This window comes from Amborella trichopoda, chromosome 8 (assembly GCF_054954075.1).
Source record: "Amborella trichopoda isolate Santa Cruz 75 chromosome 8, AtrichopodaSantaCruz75HAP2 v2.0, whole genome shotgun sequence".
In the NCBI taxonomy this organism is placed as follows: Eukaryota; Viridiplantae; Streptophyta; class Magnoliopsida; order Amborellales; family Amborellaceae; genus Amborella; species Amborella trichopoda.
The window spans coordinates 2,125,381-2,146,650 of NC_142343.1; the positions used below are offsets into that span (position 1 = coordinate 2,125,381).

Sequence of the window (21,270 nt, forward strand, 5' to 3'; positions counted from 1 at the left end):
GTGATAGACTTCTTCCCTTCTTTGTTTTTCTTTTTCTTTCTTCTCTTAATGTAGGATACTATAACAACATAAGCAGTTTTTCTTGAAGGAGATCGGCTACCTCTCAAATTTTTGAGAAATGCATATCATTGACCTCAAATAATTGAGATAAAGCTTGGATGATGATGAGAAATGCATGTCATTGTACTTGCTACTTTTTTTTAGCTTTATTGTGCTTGCAACATAAGCAACCATTTTTAAAATTTTTTTTATTTTGGGTAATTCAATGGAGAAGATAAGTAGGGAGTAAACTTTTTTGAAAGTATCAATAGGTGGTCTTAGCAAGATTGGAAACCACAACGTAGTAAAGGGGTGCCATTAATACATTATTGAAGGCCCATTGTTTGTCCTCTACACTTCTTTCAACTCTCCAAGGGATTCAATCTAGAGATGATAACATGAGCACAGGTACATGATATCATGCATGGTAGACATTTCTCTTTTAACTCAAAGTTGATAATAGAGCTAACCTCTCTCTCTCTCTCTCTCTCTCTTGTGTTGCAGATGTTGTAATAATCTCAGCTATCACACTGGATCTTTTGTTTGCATTCCAACTGTATGGTACAAGAAAAGTGAGTCATCTTTTCTCCCCTATAATGGTTGCATGGTTCCTATCCACAACTATAATTGGAGTAATAAATATTGTATCATACTATCCAAGACTGTTTAAGGGCGTATCACCATAGTACATACTACACTTCTTCATGAAGGACCAAAAGAAAGGTTGGGACATTCTTGGTGCAGTGTTTTTGTCCTTGACAGGTACTTTCTTTAAGAAAATATTCCATTGTTATAGATGAAGGGAAAGTATTTTGTAGGCCCTCGGCTTCATGAAGCCACACATCGAATCCTACCAATAAATGTAATCCTGGTGCCGAAAAACCTGCAAATCAATCATCTCGACCTCAACAGTCATCAATATAAAAGAAAACGGATTTTAAGCCCTAAAAGCAATCTATCTTATAGCATCTTTTTTTTTATTATCTTTTTTAAGTATTTACAGATCTGCTAGATTTGCACCACCTTTTAAGACTTCAAATTCCATAGTATGTGGCATAAATAGAATTTTAGCAGGATTTTAGGATGCAATTTAATTAAATATCATACATCAATGATTTCATGCAACCATTGTATAGTAATATGATGTAATAACCTTCAAAAACCATTTTATGGCCATTTGTTTGATCCAAATTTGAAATATACACTATTTTCATACTAATGAACAATCACAAAAAAAGAAAAAATTGAAAACACACCTAAAAAGTTTTTTTTTAGCCCAATTAACATTGGCCATTCATTTTGGTGAGATGCTTAGATCTAAGCCTTTGAAGGATTTTTTCGTTGCCATTTTTTTTGGATGGATTTATCATCATTAGATGAACAATGTTAAAAAATAAAAAAATGATCTTGAGATTATAAAGGCTAAGATCTTGAATTCACAAAATGGATGGTCTAGTTTGTTTTTAGGGGGGACTCATTTTGACCATATCTAGGGTACAAATTAAACTTTTTTCAGGGGAGGATTAATTATTAAGATAAAGAGAGAGTGTGTGCAAAATTTGGGATCATATAAGTACCACAAACATGATTTTCTAGAAGTGTCGTTACATTATACTATGATACAACCGTTGCATTGGATCATTGCCCAATATGATGAGCATACCCGCAGCTCTTGATAGAGCAGATTAGCAGATCGGGATTCATGTAACCAAATCACGGTTGATGAAAGCCGTAGCCCTACTAAGCCGCACCTATAGAGTAAATCATTTCAAAGAAAAATATGTCTCAAAGCATACTACACAAGCACGTATAGCATTTCCCCAAAGGAGTTTACTAACCCCCTCTGCCAAATAAGCTATATGTTTATATACAATTTTAGGATCCACGTAGGAATCATTAGGTTATTTTCAAAATATAAATTTGGAATATTATGTTCTGCACTTGGATCTTGCCCTTCAAAACTCGGATAGTCCCTATTCAATCTTGGGACCTTACTTCGTTTTTCTCTCTTTTTTTTTTTGTCTTTTCAAGAATCCAATTTCAACTAAAAAGAAAAAAAAATATTGTCGCCTCAAGACGTTACATACCCAGATTTGGGTTGTTACAAATGCATTGTTTATCCAAAGGACCAAATGGACCATAAGGTACTGCAGAAGCAGCACATATTTTCACTATATTAATTTTCTGTCAAATACGATACAAATCTTACCGTTATATGTTATAATGGAGGAATTGTACCTGATACTAAAATGGGATTGACTACAAAGAGACCATTTATCTCTTGTACACAGAAGTCACAATCATTATTGTCTTTTAAATTTCAAAATGGGTAGTTATAAGAGTGCCTAGAAAGAAAACCACTCAGAAAACTATAAAAATATCAGGATATGGAGGAGACTGAAGTTTCAAGCAACAAGGTTCACAAACTTGGGGCATTGATGGACATTGTTAGGAGATATCCTCAGGATTGACATTGGCATTGGAGCCAATTTCATTATGTGAAAATACTCATTTCAAACCTTTGAGAAGTATGATTCGAAACTTCCCATGGTTGAAAGCTCAGGTACATTTTTCTTATGAGAAAGGTGCTGGGTCGCGGTGGTAGTCACCACGTTGTAATCTTCATTCCTATTGACACCACCCCACTATAACCTTCCAAAAAAAAAAAACCTAACCCCTAGACCATTTGAAAAAATAGGTCGGACCTGCCTTCCCCCCACTGAATTCCCCCTAAAAAAAACCATTTTCCTTCCTAAACCAAAAGCTTCTTTGGTCATTTATGCAGCTTAAAAGTGAGGAAACTGAAATCCATTTTCTTTGACAATTGAGTAATGGAGAAAGCAAAGGGTATTTTGGAGGTAAGAAAGGAAGAAGAAGAAAGGGTATCTAATTTGTGCATAGAGCCACACAGAGCAGGGGAAGAGCCCAGCTTCTATGAGAGCTTTGCCATCAAGGGCATAACCGTCCAAGAAATTAAGCCTGGTTATGTCTCCTGCACCTTCACCGTACCTCCACGCCTCACTGTGAGAATTTTGTTCCTTCACCCCTTGCCCTAAAAAGATTTCTCTTATCTTTTCACTTTTTCATTCATTCTTTCTCACACCATTGGATCTTCTTTGTTATTTGCTTGATGTTACTCCTAAAAGAGCACCTCTGAAAAGAGTTGCTTGCTGAAGTTTTGGTGATTATATTTTCATGAATTTTTGCTGTTGGTATGGTATTTTGGAGAAGAGAATTGGATTAGGGTTGGCAATTTGCCGGGCGACCAAAGTAGTCGAAGCTCCGGTGGTCGCACATCGGCCGTTGAAGCTCCGTTGGTTGCATATTTGGCCAATAGGGCTGGTTCCGGCTGTACCATCATTGAAACAGCTCAGCTAGGCCCATATGCGACCACGCGAGCTGCCCTGCCGGATTGATCCACCCAGCTCATTGCCACCCATTAAGGAATTGAATGAATTTAACCACTAATAAATAGATAAATCATGAAATGATATAACCAATCACTAGTAAATTAACAAATCATGAAATGATATTACCATCAAAGAGCTCAAGGCAATTTTTTTGGAGATTTATGTCATGTAAATCATAATTTTGTGAAGGATAGTATCTTCCAATAGAGGATTGCGTGTTGAGGTTAATTGGTTAGTTAAGGTGTTGCCCTGTGGAGCACTATGCCCTACCACCTGCCCCAAAAAGGAAAAATAGAAAATATATATCAGAAAGAATATGAATTTCTTGTTTTTGGTTCTCTGATTGAGGTTTTCGTTATTGGGATTAGGGAATTGAATTATGAAACTCTCTCTTTCTCTTAGGGGTGGCATGGTCCGGGTGGACCGTTCCTGAACCTGAATAGCATTCAGTTCCAGGGTTTTGGACCCAGACATGGATCCGACCTTTCGGGTCCAAAATTTGGACCCATACCCGGATCCGAGATCAAGTCTACCGGGTCGTTGGGTCCATTGCCACCCCTTCTCTCTCTCTCTTTGAGGTTAAAGCCATTTGTGTTTGAAAACCGTACAGGATAGTAGTGGGAAATTATCAAATGGAGGCATTGCTAACCTGATAGATGAGCTTGGTGGGGTAGCAGTCCAAGCTGATGGTCGCCCTTTGAAGGTCTCTGTGGACATGTCCATTTCCTATCTCTCTCCCGCTAAGGCCTACGTAAGAAGCACTTGTTTCCCATTCACTCTATTTACATGTAGAGAGACAGAGTGAGAGCATCCCTGCATTACAACTCTTTTCCCACATACCACACATGTATAGAGAGAGCACCAATACAATACAATTCTTTTCCGACATGTTAACAGAGAATAAATCGACCATGAAGGGGAGAGAGAGAGAGAAAGCATTCATATGTGTCGAAGTTTTTGTCAACAGTTATTTGAAAGTGGCAACCTTAATTGAAATAAGGTTGCAATATTCTACACCGCCTAGTCTCGTGAAAAAAGTTATAAATCTATATCATCCAACTAGAAGAGATGGTGTAAAATACTGTAAAGTTACCACCTTATATAAATATTCAAAAGTTAGAATATTTTTTTCATATATTTAATGCACTCATTAATGAATGACATTAGCCCATTTTGTGAGTTTGATATCACCAGCATTAGTGCCTTTTAAACAACTAATAAAATATGAAAAAATATATAATGAGACCATTTATCTTTGATACAAGATAGTTACAATTAATTTGATCATTGGATGTAAAATTAGATAGATGCATTTATTCTATTGACCATGCTCAAACTTTAAAAGAATTTTTCTCGAACTTTGTGATACATCTAAGCTATCAGATTTCACATCAAATGGTTGTAAATAATTGTGACCTCCTTGTATCAAAAGTAAACAGTCTCATTGTATACAATCCTATAAAAATATCTAATTTACCTTAAGTAAGATGATTCTATATTAAAAATCAAATGTATTGAATGTCCAATGAATGTTAATGAATAAAATACATCACGGAGAACGGCCTACAAGATACACAAAAAAATCCTTCATTTGAGAGACACATACATCACTCTTGATCATGCATGAATACATACTCAGATGAAAATGTTCATCTCACATCCTCTCTATAGTTTGTTCCTTGATTGGGTATATGTTTTTTACTGTTGTTCCTTGAGAGAGTAGATTTTCTATCTTTTTCCAACTTGTAATGAAAGTTCTCTCCATTTCTTCATCTGATTAGTTGGTGGATTATGGCAGGATGAAGTGGAGATTGTGTCAAGGATATTGGGTCACAAAGGAGGCTATTCAGGGACAGAGGTTATCTTGAAAAACAGGAGGACTGGTGAAATAATCGCCCAAGGTCGACATTCTTTGTTTGGGAGGCTTAAAGCCAAAATTTAGGTATCTCTCTCTCTCTCTCTCTCTCTCTCTCTCTCTCTCTCTCTCTCTCTCTCTCTCTCTCTCTCTCTCTCTCTCTCTGTGAACAATAAAAACCGTGTTACCGAAGTTTTTGTTGTAGAAAGAGTACAAATGCAGTAAAGGTGTTTGCTTTAGCAAGTATACTCAGTTCATGTTAGCATAGCAAGAGCTTGGCAATATATGTAATGGATACTAAGGAGAATATTTACTTGTATTTTTCATATGTCCACCAATGGAATGATGGTGTTAGAATTTCACATATAGCTTGGGATATTCAAAGCATTTGTTATATGTACACATGATTGTGACTTTCTGTTTACAGTTATCAATCTCTCTCTCTCTCTCTCTTTCTCTCTCTCTCTCTCAAGGAGGCAGAGTCTTCCCAACCAACTCAAGCACCCTACTTGAAAGACTGTCTGCAAATCTCTCAATGAGAGACTCCAAATTACCATGGATTGCTGTGCTCGAACGAGAACCAGAGGTTAAATCACTTAGCCTTTGGACATTCGCTAATATCACAGGTACATAATCAGAGGCGGTATCCGATAAATCTGCTGATTCACTTACCAAGTCTTCATCTCTCAATCTTTCAAATAGAATAACTGCTCTTTGACTAGCAAAGTATAAATAAGTTAGTGCAGCTCGCCATTCTGTGATTTTCTTCGGCAAATCATTTCCCTCACTGGAAACTTTGTTCAGTATTTGGTCTTGGTTTTCATTTTCCTTTTGAGCAAGTTGACCCTGTCCATCTGATTTATGTGATTCTTCCTTTCTTTCGGGTTCAAGAGAGAGGTTTGAATCCGGGAAAAATGGCAATGTATCGGAGAGCCTTCCTAAGTCCTTTCCAAGAGCTTCGTCCTGCGACTAGAGGCAAGAGAAAAGCTCTTGAGATGAAGTCCCTACCCTTTCAAAAAAGAACAGCGTCAAATACACCTCTCTCTCTCTCTCTCTCTCTCTCTCTCTCACACACACACACACACACCCACACACACGCCCCAACAACAACAAAAATTGGTTAATTCTTATCACACTAAACAGCATTGATGCCTGTAAAGAACGTTCAGAGAAATGTTTTACCTTAATCCCTTTCTCAAAGGATTCCATATCTACAGATAACGCACGCATGGTGTTGTCATCCACGGCCTCATCAAAACTGTCCATGGCTGCAGAACCCAAATCATCTGCCATTGATTCAAACAAGTTCTTGCGTCCTGTAAATCTTTCACGGCGCACAACATACTGCGCAGACAAGCTGCTCCTCATTGATGACCTCCCTTCAGTCTAAATATCACATAACAAAACGAAGTATTATTCATTAAAGTTAGCCCCAAAGGTATGATTCTCAGAGGCAAAATAAAAAATAGAATCAAATTGCAGCAACAGAGGTTGATATCAAGTCTGTGTAAGAGAGACAGAGAGGACTATAACCTTCAGTGTTGTTGATAATTTGCTGAAGTGAGTGTTGAATAGATCATCTGCACGTGATTCATCACAGCTTCCTTCATCATCAGTGAAATTTCGATCTGTATTTCCAGCCTCTGACTGATGCTCATCAGTTAAAGGTTCACTAGATTTTGCTTCGAGGCATGTCGATGACGTGTGATTGGATGCATCATCTTCCTTCTGAGGTGAAAATCCAGCTAGTGTGAGTCTCTCTGATTCATTGAAGCCACAAGATGACGACTCATCACGTAATCCATTGCCGATGAGGTCTCCATTTCCTTGTCCATAGTGAGCTTGGCCTTCCTCACAAGTTCACAGCATTCAAAAGAAGCCAATCAAAATAAAAAGAAAAAGAGGATTAAAATGACATAAGACTAGAGAGAGGAAGAGAGAGTCTTGGTGGGAGAGCTCAGCCTCAGCACAGGTTCACAACAGTCACAGAAGTAGAGAGAGAGAGATTTCAGAGCTTGGCTTTCCTCACAATTTTAGAAAAGTCATGAAGTTGATCAACAAATAAACCAGAAAGAGGGGATCTACATGATATAAGTAACACCATGAAAAGAAAGTTAATCATCTCATATCAATAAGAGAAAGGATCTAAATGATTATCGTTTTATGATTATTATTATGTGGATGATTCAGTGATTTGCATTTCCCTCCCATTAATCCAGTAATGGGCATTTTTCATCACCATGAAAAAGAAATGTTCTCAATAACCGAGATTTGGACTTACTGTAACTTATTACAGGAAATGTCACCTTCTCAGCTTTCTCTTCTTCCCTTTGTGGGGATTCCATTGCATTGAGGAAGACAGTATGGATGGTTCGCCATTGCCTCCCCATCTCAAAGTTACTGAATATGTAGCAAACAAGATTATATAACCAGGATTAATTAAAATACTTTATTTTGATCAGAATCAATGCCCAGAAAGAACATTTATTTTTATTAGAGTTAAACAACCATAAATTATCAGAAGAAGAAACTACCCAAAAAACAATATCAGCAGAAGAGTTTACCTTAATGTATCTCGACGCAAATGAGAAAACTTGCTTACATTTGGAGCAAGGAGGACATTAGGTGTGTTGCCAAGGGAGAATTTCCTCACTTCTGAGCTGAACTGGTGTGGAGTGAAGAACTCGGCCAACCCAGTGGCAGAAGAGGCCTCCACATTACTAATAGTTGGAGAACGGTCGCAAATTTCTGGTAGCTGTTTACAAGTAGAAAGGAAACGACTCATAAAACAATAGAAATATCAGGATATGGGGGCGAGAGAGAGGTTTCAAGAAAATTAGTTCATAGATTTTCCTCCATTTTACCTTAGTTTCACTTGATCCGGGATTCTTGAAGTGACTGTTTGTATTTGTTACTTTGGTTTGTGCCCATCTTGGAAGCCTTGATATACTGAATCTGAATCCATTGGCATCTCTAGGGGGAACTTCAAGAAGCAAAGGTTCACGAACTTGGGGTATTGATGGACATTGTCTGGAGATATCCTCAGGATTGACATCGGCTTTGGAGCTAGTTTCATTATGTGAAAAGACTTCATTTGAAACCTTTGAGAAGTGTGATTTGAAACTTCCCATGGTTTTCTGCAACATCCTCTGTGTCATCATAGTGGGGAGCTTCCATATGAAAATGCAACTGTCCCCTCCTACCTGAAAAAGTAGGGAAAAAATGACAATATAAAACTAGGAACAACAAAATAAGAAAAGGAACATGAATACAGAAAGTTAATGATAAGCTAGACATGATTCTATAGTTTTAATTACTGTCTAGTGTCTACACATGTTATGGATCCACTACAAAAGAGAGTTCCATGAAAAATTACTCATAATTCTATATTTATAAGTAAAAACCTACTCATGAATCATATGATAAAACATATATAATCTCATCCATCCACGACTAAACTCATGTGGCTCGCTGAACAGAAACACCAACAGAATAAAAAAAAATGTTCAAGTTATCGACAAGCTCCAACTATCCATAGTCTATAATCAATAAACTAAAAAGCAACTTTTAGCCAACTTAGCTATGTTATGGTAAATTCTTCCTTAATCAGAATTTCTTCCTCTGCTGGGAGTCACAAAAATCCATCTCTAATATATGCAGCTCCCAGTTAACCCCCCTAATTTGGTCTCACTACCATTTCATAAAGTCATTAAATCCTTTAAAGACACTGCTTGGCCAAGCCACCTTTCCTGATATTTTTCTTTCTTAAAGAATAGCATTATTGCTTGCAATTTTTGTCTTTGGAAATGCCAGATGCCGTTCAGCTTAACAAATAACTATTGAACCAACTCAAAGATTGATTCTTTTGTATTTACAATTTTCGCAAAAGATATCAACCTGTGCCCAATATTGACTTTTTAGCATTGTCAGACCAGGTCGAGGTTGAGCCTAACTTGTATAACCAGTACCAAATCTTCTGTAAATGTATAGCAAGACAGTGACTACAGGATAATACCAACAAATATGTAAAGATGCTAATAAATAAAAAATCTAAAGATGCACGAAGCACACTTCTCCTTGCAAATCAACCTGGACAAAAACTTACAGATATAATGTGCCTACAGTCGGGCAAAAAAATAGCTCCTGTTATCACTTCAGCATGACCTAGTGCTTGAGCAACTATGTCTCCAGTTGTAAAATCATAAATTCGCATTGATTTGTTAGAGTAGGAGCAAACCAGGAAGTTCCCACTTGGATCTAAAGACACCTGTACATAAAATGTCGAGGACCGAGATGAAAATCACAATATACATGGTATCAATGGTGAAGACACATTTAATGAAGTAATATACCTTTATAGGTTCTCCGAATTCTCCATCTTGCCTAAGCATTCTAACAAGCTTCCCAGAAGATAGGCTGAATGTATTAATTCTTTTATCCTAGGGACAGTAAAGCTAATCAGAAGCACAAAATAGTGTATATATAGTCCAAAGTGGATGTATATCATAATCCAATGGACTATGGAATAGTATAATCCAATAAGGTCATGAATGTAAATAGTGAATGGTGATGGAGAGAGTGTGGGACCTAGCAGAAGTGGACATTACACCAATGGTGGGTTCAACTCTCACCATCACTGTCCATTTAATTGAACAATGATGAACCCCATGAATGCTGTTTGCCATGGCCCATAGCATTATAGCATGCTTTACCCATTCCAAGATGCTTTGCCCTATGACAGAAACTAACCTGCCCAACTGTAACAGCAACGCCTGTTCCAGGATCAATAGCCAAGTCATAGACAGTACCATGTGATGCAATTTGATGATGGCGACGGGTAATCTTGCATCCACCATCTTTCATGAGTACATCTCGAAAGAGAAGAGACCTGTTGAAATTTGAGGATTCATAAAATAAGCATTTCAAATAATGATCTCCAAAATTAGACGAACTATAATGCCTTTCTACTTCTTAAATGTTTGCCCATTTTAAAGAGGAAAAGGCATAAGTATACCTGTCAGCACTGGAACTGATTAGCTTACTTCCATTACAAGCAAACTTTACACAAGTTACAGAAGCTGAATGGTCTTCAAGAGTTTCCACCAGATCGAAACCTCTGAGGGAAATTTAGTGAGAAGACATACTGCAGGATGACAAGAAACCATATCTGTAAGGAAAAAAAATTTACTCACTTCTTTACATCATAAATATGAATCATTCTATCCCTTCCTCCTGATGCCAGTAAGTGATGACTTTGACAGTAGGTCTCAGAAGGAGAGCTGAAACTCAATGAAAGGATTTCTGCGTCATGAGCTTCCTGCCAGAGAAACCAAATATTGGATGGGATTGAGATTAAATAAAGGTTACAAAAACATGAGATGGTCAGAGAGCTACTTAGCCTGAACCCCAATTTCCCAGTTGCACAAACCCCGTAAAATAAAGGACCATCGAGTGAAAAAACAAAAACAAAGGTTGAATACCCCCTAGTCAATTAAGAAATATGTATTCTGACTCAAAACAAACATTATAGCACAAACTACAGCTCCAGCTTTAGATCAATTAACAAAAGTAACTTAAAGAGAAGATAATCTCTTGAAAATGGCCATGCTGTCCAAGATATTTTTTTTACACAACCAAGCCTGCATATAAAAGCATGTTAAACCTTTTAATATGATCAAGATATTTTTAACTAAGTAAAGAACAATATATGTTCTTCGAAGCCACCAAACAACCCTTTCTAAACATAAGAGAAACTTGTGTCTATTTATTGTGGTTCTAGCTAGAACAAGATCACAACTAAAACACCTCAAATGGTAGATAGGTAGCAGATGTTAATATCTGAAGTCTGAACCTAAACCCCACTTTCTAATGCCAGTGCAGCCACCAATTGACTTTGAAAGGAGTTTCCTGGAATCAAATACAAGAGATCACAGTTAAGACCATCCATACCTGAAAACTTGTTTGATCACATGTACGTAAATTATAGACATAGAGATTTCCATGACTATCACCAGCAGCAAGATACTCTCCATCTGAACTGATTGCCATTGAACGAAAACCTTGAGCAGAACCTTCAATATCTTGCATGCTTTGCTCAATCCCTCCATTGTTAACTGAAGCAAAAATCTAAAATAAGTTTCTTTTCATAAACAACAAAAAAAAGTCAAAGATAACCAAGAATCAGTCTAAGAAATTTACTAACTCCTTGATTAAGGGAGGCACATCCGATGTAGCAAAGACACGTAAAATTTCACAAAAATTCTGCTCACGAATAAAAGAACAAGTAGAATAAGGACAGGAAACAAACAAATCACAAGTTTTTAAGCTAAAACTCAATTGCTGCCTCCCTAGCCTGTTACTTGATGTAGTTTAATTGCTTAGGAATGAGTCTCCATGTCCTTGGAGACATAACTATATGATTTAATGTATTTAGCAACATCATTACCGGGGGAAGCTAACAAGTAACCTAGCCAATAGAGGGGTTGATTGTGAGATATTCTCTTACCTCAAGTGGCACCATGTCACACTGTAACATTGTGTATTTTTTTACTTTAAAATGAAGTGTTATAAATAGTAATAATATGCATATAATGCTTTAAATGTGCAAGGTAAGAGGCACCATGTGACACTGTAACAGTGTATATTTTTTGGCTTTAAAAGGAAGTGTTATAAATACTAATACTATGCATATAATGATCTAATGTGATATGGTGTGTGTGTGTGTGTGTATGTGTATTTCTCCACCATATGGAGAGGGAAAGATGGACTTCCTAAACTACTCAAGTTGATAAAGAAGATGCCAGTCTGACAGGACAAATGATTACGCACCAATCGGAAGCATGGTGTCACAGCCCCTATTGCAGATTAAATCCTGATGCCAAATAGCAGATAAATATCTATTTGTCCATCTACCAAGATCACACTCTGGTTAATGAAGAAAGTAATTGAGTAATTTGGAATCATCTAATTGTTCATCTCCAAGTTCCACATTTTTATGCCTCACAAAATCATGTACTTTAAAATGATATTTAAAATTGGTAAGCATGAGTTGGAACCACATTTATTAAAGATGAATGGGCCAGAGGCTCCGGACCAGGATCCGCAAAAATGGGTAGCCATTCCGATTAGTTCAAGCCTTCTGAACCGGAATATTCATTAAACTGACACCATATAGGTGAACAAACCAGTTCAATGTCTAGACCACCCTGGTTTGACCAGTCCTGATCAAATCGATCGGTCTTGGTATAGGTCCAAAAAGACCAAATATAACCTCATTTTTTGTTTTTTGTTCAATTTGATCATTTTTAGGTTGATCTTTGTTTGTCTTTTTGAGATACTTCAGGGGTGTTTTGATCTTTTTTTATTATTTGGGAGTGTTTTGGGATTTAAAAAGTTGGTTTTTAATCTCTCTATAAAAATAAAAATAAAAAGTTGGCTTTTAGAGAGGGAAAAAGTTTATATAAGGTTGCAATCTTAAAATGTAGAATTATAGTCGCACCTCAAAAATCCATCGGAAAAGGTTGTTTTAATGGTACCCTCTAATTAATCATTTCGAGATCTAATATAAAAAGATTTTGAGTCGTAGGAATAGTGCATCTTGTAACACATTATCTAGACCATCCATTTTCAAGATTTCCATAGGTTTATAGATCTACTTGATTTTAACTATTTTTAGAGTTTAAAATTTTATAACAAGGGATACAAATCGATTTTCAAATAATTGTAAAAAAAGTTTACACCAAAATTATATATTATGATGAAATATGGAGGTGCGCCTTAATTGGATTGTTTAAAGTTGCAACCGTATAGAAACCATACCCTTTAGAGAGAGAGGGTACTACTTTAACTATCTCTATCTAAAAACCCACAAATGCTTGGCAAAATGAGGCAAATTTTGGAGTGAATTCCGGCCATCAATTTGCCCTATTTCACACCAAGGGTAACACCCATTTTTTTATGATTTGTTTGTATTTTTCTTAATACAAAAATGGATTTTTAAGGCTTTTGCCAAACCCAAAAATGATTTATTTTCAAACCAAGCAATAGGTTGTTTCTTGTATTCAATTTAGTGATTGTCTTTGCTTTAATAGTTTGGTGTTGTAGGTTTTTGCTTATTTGGTTGTTCGTGTGCATATTTTTAAATATAAATATTAGGGTTTTTTTTTCATTTTTTGGGTTTAATTTACTTCCTTATTTTATTTTTTGTTCTTTAACCCTTAGAACTATGGAGAATGTTGATGGGTGAAAATCGTTCCATATTAGGGATTTTGGGTATTTTAGTTGTTTTTTATTTTTATATGAAAAATTGATTTTCCATTGCAAATCCTGACCAGTTTCCAAATAAAGGATTGATGAGTTATTGGAGTGCATCATGAGTATGGACATACGGTGCGCCATACTTTTAATTGTGATCTTAATAATTTTCTGAAATTTGTGTTTTTCTAGTTTTTTCCATATTTTTTCTTTAATTTTTTATAATATTGTATATTTTCTTTTTTCCTTTTTTATTTGACCGGTTTAACCTAAGAACCAGTCAGGTTCAACCGGTCCAACCAAACTAGTGCCCTCACCAGTGCTACCATTATTCTGGTCCTGACGACATTGCTTGAAACCAACAACATATGGCAAGAAAGCACCAAACCAAGATAGATATTTTATGGAATGGTAAAAGACACCATGGATAAGACACGCACACATAATCATCCCATAAACGGAAAATCATTGGATGCTTTTATAATGCAACACTTGCCTGAATATATAACGCCCAATAACTCAGCATTCATAGGGCTACAAGTTTTGGATTCCATCAAAGATTCTGAGGCAACAGACTTCTCTACGTCGGATTGTAAACCAAGGTCCCACAGCCTAATACTTCCATCAGCTGAACAAGTTGCAAAGCAAAGTTCACTACAGAAGTTCTTTCCAGTAAATGAGAGGGCTCGGTTGTGAATGTCTCCACAGGGAAGATTCTTGATATCCCATATGCACCCACTGTGAGGGAAAAGTGCACAACACCTACTAACCTGGAAATTGTAACCATTTTATAATTGTATATAAAACCCGATTTCATATGAATGATTTAACCTGATTTCATATGAATGAGTATCGTAACCATTTATTCTCCTCATGTAGAGTCATACTATCATTTAATCATTTAGGTATGAGAAAGGTCCAGAAAGTCGAAGTCAAGTTGAATGTCAGAATCTGGAAAATTGCTCAGCTCAATGAGTCTTAGTCAAAATCAATGACTTTCAATTTACTCTTACCTTTTTTCATGAAAAAAAAAAAGAAAATAAAGGAAAAATATAAGAAACACTAATAACAGGATACGTCTTGTACACCATTAAAATCTAAAACATGTTTTTGATACATGATAGCCATGCATATTGAAGAATTGGAAACGTATGATACGCATACATGAAAAAACAAAAAAGAGTGAAAAAAGACAACAAAATGTTTGGGCCCCATTTTCAAATACAAACTCCCTGACCACAATTGAATTGTACACAACTCTCAAAAAAGAGGTAAGACGAATAATAAACACACATCACTAGTAAATAAATGTCCCTGGCAATTACATTAAAAGCACAGTTAAAGAGTGTCAAAGAAGCACCTTAGGTACAGCTTCAACATCCCATACATAAAGACTGTGATCTCCATAGACAACCACTGGAAAGAAATGATAGTTTAGGATCTAGAGAGGAAAGACTTTAGTGCAGCGATGTTTACTCACAATATAAAGTTTGCTCACCAAGTTTATGGAAGGATGAAAATCGACAAGCTATTGCATCAGGAAAAGGAGTATTTGTACAATCAGTCTCGTCAAGCTTTGAACACATAGTCTCATCCACCATCACAAGATCCCCATTTGTTGCATCATATGGCAAGATTCCCACATATTCTAGAGTATCAACCATGACGAGATGTACAATACCCATGCTACACGCACACGCAATAAACCTCTCTGACACTGACAATGCATATCCTTTCTCAACCTGCAACAAAATTTGAAACTAATCATACTGATAAGACAATGAAAAGTACACTATAATCCATGGGCCTAAAGGTTAAATGGAATATGAAATCCACCAACTCTTTGTCACCATCCATCACTTCAAGGGGCGGTGTTACCCACTGGAATATGGTTGGACCATTCAATTATAGCATACTCTCCAATAAAGAATATGACATAGCCAAAATGCACAACTACCTTTAAATCCACCCATTTTCTAACTGAAAAGCCTGAGTCCAAAAGGCATAAAACACCTGAAGGTGCACAAAAATAGAAAAAGCATTCCAGTTCATATGTCCATCACCAGCTACATTTCATATATGAAGTAACTAAGAGCTTAATCTCAAATCGAAAATAAATCACCTGCTTCTGTTAAGGCATAAATAGGAAAAACATCAACATCCTGGTCATTACCAAGACAACTAGCCTTGGTCAAAGGCACAAACTCTAGTGAAGCAAAAGAGTTTCCTATTAGAGTGACAATATTGGCAGGTCTTCCATCAATAGCTAGCGTTCCAATCCCTGCAGTTGAACAATGCCTTGCAGATGACTCCATAGTCCAGTGCTTCAAGTGCTTGTTCCCAGCTGTTAGGAAAAAGCTGCCATTTGATGAGAAACAAACTGAAGTAATGGGAGAATAAGATGTGCTTGCCATATGCTTTGTAATTAACACTCCACTCCTCCAATTCCAAAGACAAATATATCCATCATAAGGAAACCCAGCAGACAACAGATGCTTCTCTGCAATAGAGAGAACAAGAAAACTGGTAATATACTTAAGGTTGAAAATAGCTAAATAAAAAGAAAAGAAGTGAATATATATATAATGCAAATAAAAAAACTTGATCCACCAATCTTAACTAACCATCTGGGCAAAAATTGATACATGCAACCCCATAACGATGGGCGTTCAGCTCAGAAATAAGAGTTTTCTTAGAATAATCCCAAACCAATACAGCTGGTTGATGCCCTGACTGCAACAACATGGCACACATGTCAATTAGATGTTTTCTGCAATCCCATCAAGAATTTGTGACTACGGAACATCTCAGCCATTATAGTCATTCAAAAACCACGAATAAGTGATAATTGAGAAAAATCATGCAACAGTTACAAGGACATAAAACAATACATGTTTATTCATTTGGGAGGATGCCATTCCAACAACACGAGAACCTAGCTAACCTCAAAAGATTAAAGTAGAAATGAAACCTCTCTACTGCTTAGATCAACTAGATATGACAACCCATCATCTACACTCATGGAACAATTTCATCCATAAAAATTGCATAGTACCACCTGAGACTGCCAACGAAGATTTGGAATTACATTATGTTCACTTCACTAACAAAGATATTCTCAACCAGTAAATGCTACATTATTTGCACTATGAGACCCCTCATCCACAAGTGTCGCTGCAACTCTATCACAATTACATTTCTAATTAGATAGTTGTTTGATACACAAAGTTTCTTAACGTTTTAAACTGCTCTAATCTATATCACTTAATTTAGTACTGAAAATGATCTTTTGCTTTCTTTTTAATTGATCTTGAGCGAAGGAAATAAAAACACGCTGGTCAGCTGTCAGATAATTACCTCTCCAGCTGCAATGTATGCTCCATCTTTAGAAACCGCCACACAACTCAAAGGTTTTGGCATTCTAGAAGCTACCATAACGTGGGTTTGAGAACCTGATTCAACATTATACACCACAACAACACAACCTGCCAAGTAAAAGCAATCCCCCGTTAAGATGTTCGAAGCCAGACCATTTGCATTTCTTGTTGTCAAGCCAATCACTTCCTCCAAGACAAGCTGATGTACCAATGAAGCATATGCTTGTCAGTTTAAATAGCTAAACAAACAAGGATTCCACTTTCTCCTTAAAAACTATATTATTGAAATAAAATCTTAGAATAAATGGTATAAATGGAAAAGGAAATGAACTGTGATATTGTAAATGAAATATGACCACTAAACTTCGGAAAATTTTAGATGAAAGGATTGACACAACCAAGTAGGAAAACCGAAACAGTGGAATTAAACCAATAGACAAAACAAATTTACTTGAACACAAGTTACGCAATTTAGATAGCATCAGTTCATATGATTAACCCTGTGTCAATTGCTAAAACAATGTGTGTAACATATCCAGCATAACAGCATAGGGTCCCTTCATATTAGACATACAGCAAAATGTCTTTTCTCCTGTCATGGGATTTAAATGAAAGTTTAATGTTTCTTCTTTCCTTTTGGAGTACATAAGTGAGCAAAAATGACCACAAGCCAATACCCATTTAAGGCAGAGATATTCTTTATTGCAGGTTAGCAGAAATTTGAACCTCTGACACCCATTATGCCATGATCACAAAGCCAAGAGCCAAATTCAAAAAGTCGGCCGCCCGACCACTTAGGCGGCTGCCTAGGCGACTATTTTAAAAAAAACGCCTAGGCGTTCTTAAGGCGGGATTAATTAGGCGCCCGCCGAGGCGGTCGGGTGGCCGATTAGGCAATCAATAAGGTGGAACTAGGCACCCGCCTAGGCGGCACTCAGGGCTATGGCGGAAAAGAAGTTTCGGGTGGGGGCAAAAAAGGACATTTTACCCCCTTAAAAGGGAGGATAAAGGTTCGGAAGGTCATATTCTTGCCCCCAAAAACAAATTTAGTGAATTTTAGAGAGAGAATAACTTGAAAGATTTGAAGATTTTTTGAGAGATTGAAATTTTTTTCGAAAACCTCGAATGGTCATGATATTAAAGGATATTCAACCCCAATCTTTTTGAGGCTTATAGGGGTTGTAAAAGAGGAGACTTGGGATCCCAAACATTTCGGTTTGGCCCGAATCGAGTCCACTTCAAGAAGGTCGATATATTTCAATAGTTTTCATTAGGTTTTGTATTTTTTTCTCTTAATGTCTAATGATGTTATTTTTTGCTATTTGTATTTTATCTTCTTATACTTTGTGATATATATTTGATATGTTATTGTCTATTTAAAATCTTGGATTATTATTTTATTAGTTACTTTAATAATTACTTATGTATGTGCAATGATGTGTTTTCTTGATGTATGATTCATAAAGCATAATTATTTTATTAGTTAGTTTAATATTAGCTTAATGCTTATAGCTTATTAAATAATTACATGTGTAATATGCATTTTCGATTTTGTGTTATATCATTGCAATTTTGATGTGTATGTTTTATCTAAATTTATTTGTTGGCTTCATAAGAAGGCAATATATTAAAAGGTCAATGTCACTTCCTATTTGTAATTTTTTAGATATCATTGCAATTTTTTAGATAACCATTTCTAATTTTTTCAACTTTGACCTTGTTTTTTTTGTCTATTTTTCAGGCTTAGGTGTTAAGTTTTAAGGGGATCCAAATGTAAAAAATAAAAAAAAATCACACGTTTATTTGGGTCTGGGCGGCCGTCTTAGCGCCTGGGCGGCCCAGCCTTATTGAACATTGCCAAGAGCCAAACCCCATTCAAAACAACATTAGTAACTAAGCATCCTTACAACTAAAAATATTCACAAACTTAATCTAGTTAATTCTTATATGATGTGTTTTGGTGAAACCTTTTTTCACTACAAGGGGAATGACTAGTCGCCCATTACAAGTTCCAATTTTTCTTCTTTTTTATACATTGGCAACAATTTGGAACTTATTTTTGTGCAGAAGTTTGGAGCTTGAGCTAGTACAAGATCCAAATTTTTACCATTGTAACATAATAATTGTTTTTAATAATTTGAAAGAATATGACCCAAAATCATGAGCACATCAATAGTTTGCCCCTTGCTTTTGATTTCTTTGTGGACAATTACTTCTCATGAGATAGAGGGCGAGAGGGAGCAAAACAAATTCAAATAAAAAACAGTCCAGTACCTTTTCACAGTGGTCTATGCCTTTAAGCTTGTTCTTCTGCTTCATCTTCATGGCAATAATCTGGCGTGCAACACTTGCCTGACAACAAAACATGCAAGATATATGGAGAACAGTTGCAACCCTAACTAATCAATGGTTATAAACCTACAAGAAGAAATCAAGATCAATTGCAGTCTGGTCAAAAGATTAACCGAAAAACACTAGAGGAGATGAAATTGTTATAAAATACAAAACAGTTGAACCTAGTTAGCAAATGGTTGCAGCCTGAAAGAAGAAATGGATACCAAATGAAATCCGGTTGAAACGTGTGAAATAACTGCTAAAATATTAAATACTGGGATTTAGAGAAAAACGAAGTGGAAAATAATGTAAATCCTAAGTAATTACAAGCTTCAGCTTGCAAGAATAAATGGAGATCAAATAACGCAATGTTAGAGAAAATTCACTGGTAAAACATTAAAAAATGGAACATGGAGAAGAAGTAATGAAATGAAAACACAATGAAAACCCAATAAACTAACGTTTCAAGCTTTTGATGAGAAATGGAGATCAAATGAAGCCCACCTCAAAAAATGGCTGGTAAGTAGTAGAAAACTAGAGTATATAGAAATCTAGCGCTGAGTACCTGAATTTTTCTGAGGAACGGTGGAGTAATGTTTTGACTAAGGTTTCTGCAAACCAGAGATTAGGATTTTGCACTTTAGGGTTTTGCAATACATAACCGTTGCCCTATTCGAATTCGTAATGGAGTGGCGCCATTCAAGTGTTTTCTATTTAATATGGCTAAAAAAGTGGCCCTCTTTCCAAATAGGGAAATTCATACTAATATTCTCAATTTTTATCCCCTGTATATTGTAATTCACCCTCATGTCTCTACTTCTTTTAATTTTTTACTTTTTAAAATACCATTGGTTCGAACTTTCAAAATCCGAACTCAAACAATTAAAAAATTTTCAAAATCTGATTCAGAATTGTTTGATGAGCATCTTATCAAAATGTTTGGAAATCAAATAAAGTTGGTTTGGATTTTCAAAATCCTAATCGGTATATTCATAAAATAGTGGTTCAGTATTTCAATTTCCAAACTAGCGTGTGGATAGTTTTGGTTTGGATTTTGAAAATCCGATCTAATGGCATTTTGCAAATAAAAATAAGAATATAGGGGTAACAGATTTTTAATTCTCAAACAAAATGGAAGATATTAGAATAAATTTCCCTTAAATTAATTCTACATTTTGAATAAGGGAAAATAAATGAGAAATTGGGCGAGTTTTCTATATGTCTCCTGACGCATATAATCAGTGTTTGAGGAGATTAGACACACATAGTTGTTTGAGAATGCAGTTTTCACACCGAAGTAAGTCATATCTCAAAGCTTAGTTCTAGTGCTATAGTCTCGTGATGCCTTCGCATCTATTTTTGCGCTTCACTATATGTTTTGAAGCTCAAAAGATGATGCATATAGGGCAGGCAAATACTGAAATAAACCATTTTTAGGGTTTGATTTATTTTATTCTCTTTTGAACCTACTAGATAAAAGAGGTTTCCATCCTTCTCCTACAGCATAGAAGTTCTATTCTCCCTTTACCATCCAGCGATCCAATTTTGATCAAGAGGGCTACTCACTGTTTGATCTTAGATCCAACGTCTCAAAGTATTTTATTTTTAGTTTTTTTTTATACAAATTGTATGAATATGAAATTTGGTACATGCCATCTTCTCATTAGAGCGCACCTATAAAAAATATTTAAAATATTTTTTAAATAAAATATAATGACCAAAATACCTCTTTAAAATTTCAAAGGTATTTTGGTCATTCTATTTTATAGGAAATATTTTTTTTATATTTTTCGCTAGTGTGAGTTTAATAGAGAAATGGACGTCCAAATTTTGATGTCAAAATAGTTTATAAAAAAAAAAAAAAATAGTGTATAAACATGACATTGTGGTTGGGGCAATCTTATCCCTCCATTCATAATGGACGGTTGGATAGGGGGATGATAGAACTTCTATGTTGTAGGAAAAACATAGAAAGCTTGCTCACTAGATAATATGTCGCAAA

At 35.8% G+C, this 21,270-nt stretch overlaps 2 protein-coding genes and 1 long non-coding RNA gene across 11 annotated transcripts; 1 reads left to right on the plus strand and 2 right to left on the minus strand.

Moving 5' to 3' along the window:
* Positions 1–346: 346 nt before the first annotated feature.
* On the minus strand, positions 347–4,362 carry LOC148780698 (uncharacterized). Its single transcript, XR_016060320.1, has 2 exons — positions 4,099–4,362; positions 347–922 (listed from the first exon to the last, which is right to left on the minus strand). It is a non-coding gene; the product is annotated as an uncharacterized LOC148780698 (long non-coding RNA).
* Positions 2,387–5,670, plus strand: LOC18437837 (uncharacterized). 2 transcript variants are annotated; one of them, XM_088873308.1, is made up of 3 exons: positions 2,387–3,062; positions 4,060–4,200; positions 5,248–5,670. In XM_088873308.1, the coding sequence occupies exons 1-3, from the start codon at positions 2,871–2,873 to the stop codon at positions 5,389–5,391; spliced, it is 477 nt and encodes a 158-aa protein (XP_088729434.1). In that variant the 5' UTR covers positions 2,387–2,870; the 3' UTR covers positions 5,392–5,670. The 2 variants fall into 2 exon arrangements, with proteins under 2 accessions (XP_088729434.1, XP_088729435.1); XM_088873309.1 differs by having other exon boundaries at positions 4,060–4,152.
* LOC18437836 (Transducin/WD40 repeat-like superfamily protein) lies at positions 5,596–20,029 on the minus strand. Of its 8 annotated transcripts, none has more exons than XR_016060319.1 (21): positions 19,834–19,937; positions 19,209–19,352; positions 16,915–17,133; positions 16,182–16,290; positions 15,680–16,057; positions 15,515–15,570; positions 15,056–15,299; positions 14,918–14,973; positions 14,054–14,327; positions 11,254–11,417; positions 10,497–10,621; positions 10,319–10,420; positions 10,054–10,192; positions 9,657–9,743; positions 9,410–9,571; positions 8,169–8,507; positions 7,869–8,059; positions 7,611–7,704; positions 6,838–7,151; positions 6,487–6,690; positions 5,596–6,273 (listed from the first exon to the last, which is right to left on the minus strand). XR_016060319.1 is itself a non-coding variant. In XM_020669550.2 (21 exons), the coding sequence occupies exons 2-21, from the start codon at positions 19,257–19,259 to the stop codon at positions 5,773–5,775; spliced, it is 3,834 nt and encodes a 1,277-aa protein (XP_020525209.2). In that variant the 5' UTR covers positions 19,260–19,286; positions 19,834–20,029; the 3' UTR covers positions 5,596–5,772. The 8 variants fall into 8 exon arrangements, 7 of the variants coding, with proteins under 7 accessions (XP_020525209.2, XP_088729429.1, XP_088729428.1 ...); XM_020669550.2 differs by having other exon boundaries at positions 7,586–7,704; positions 19,209–19,286; positions 19,834–20,029; XM_088873303.1 differs by having other exon boundaries at positions 7,586–7,704; positions 19,834–19,938.
* Positions 20,030–21,270: the final 1,241 nt, after the last annotated feature.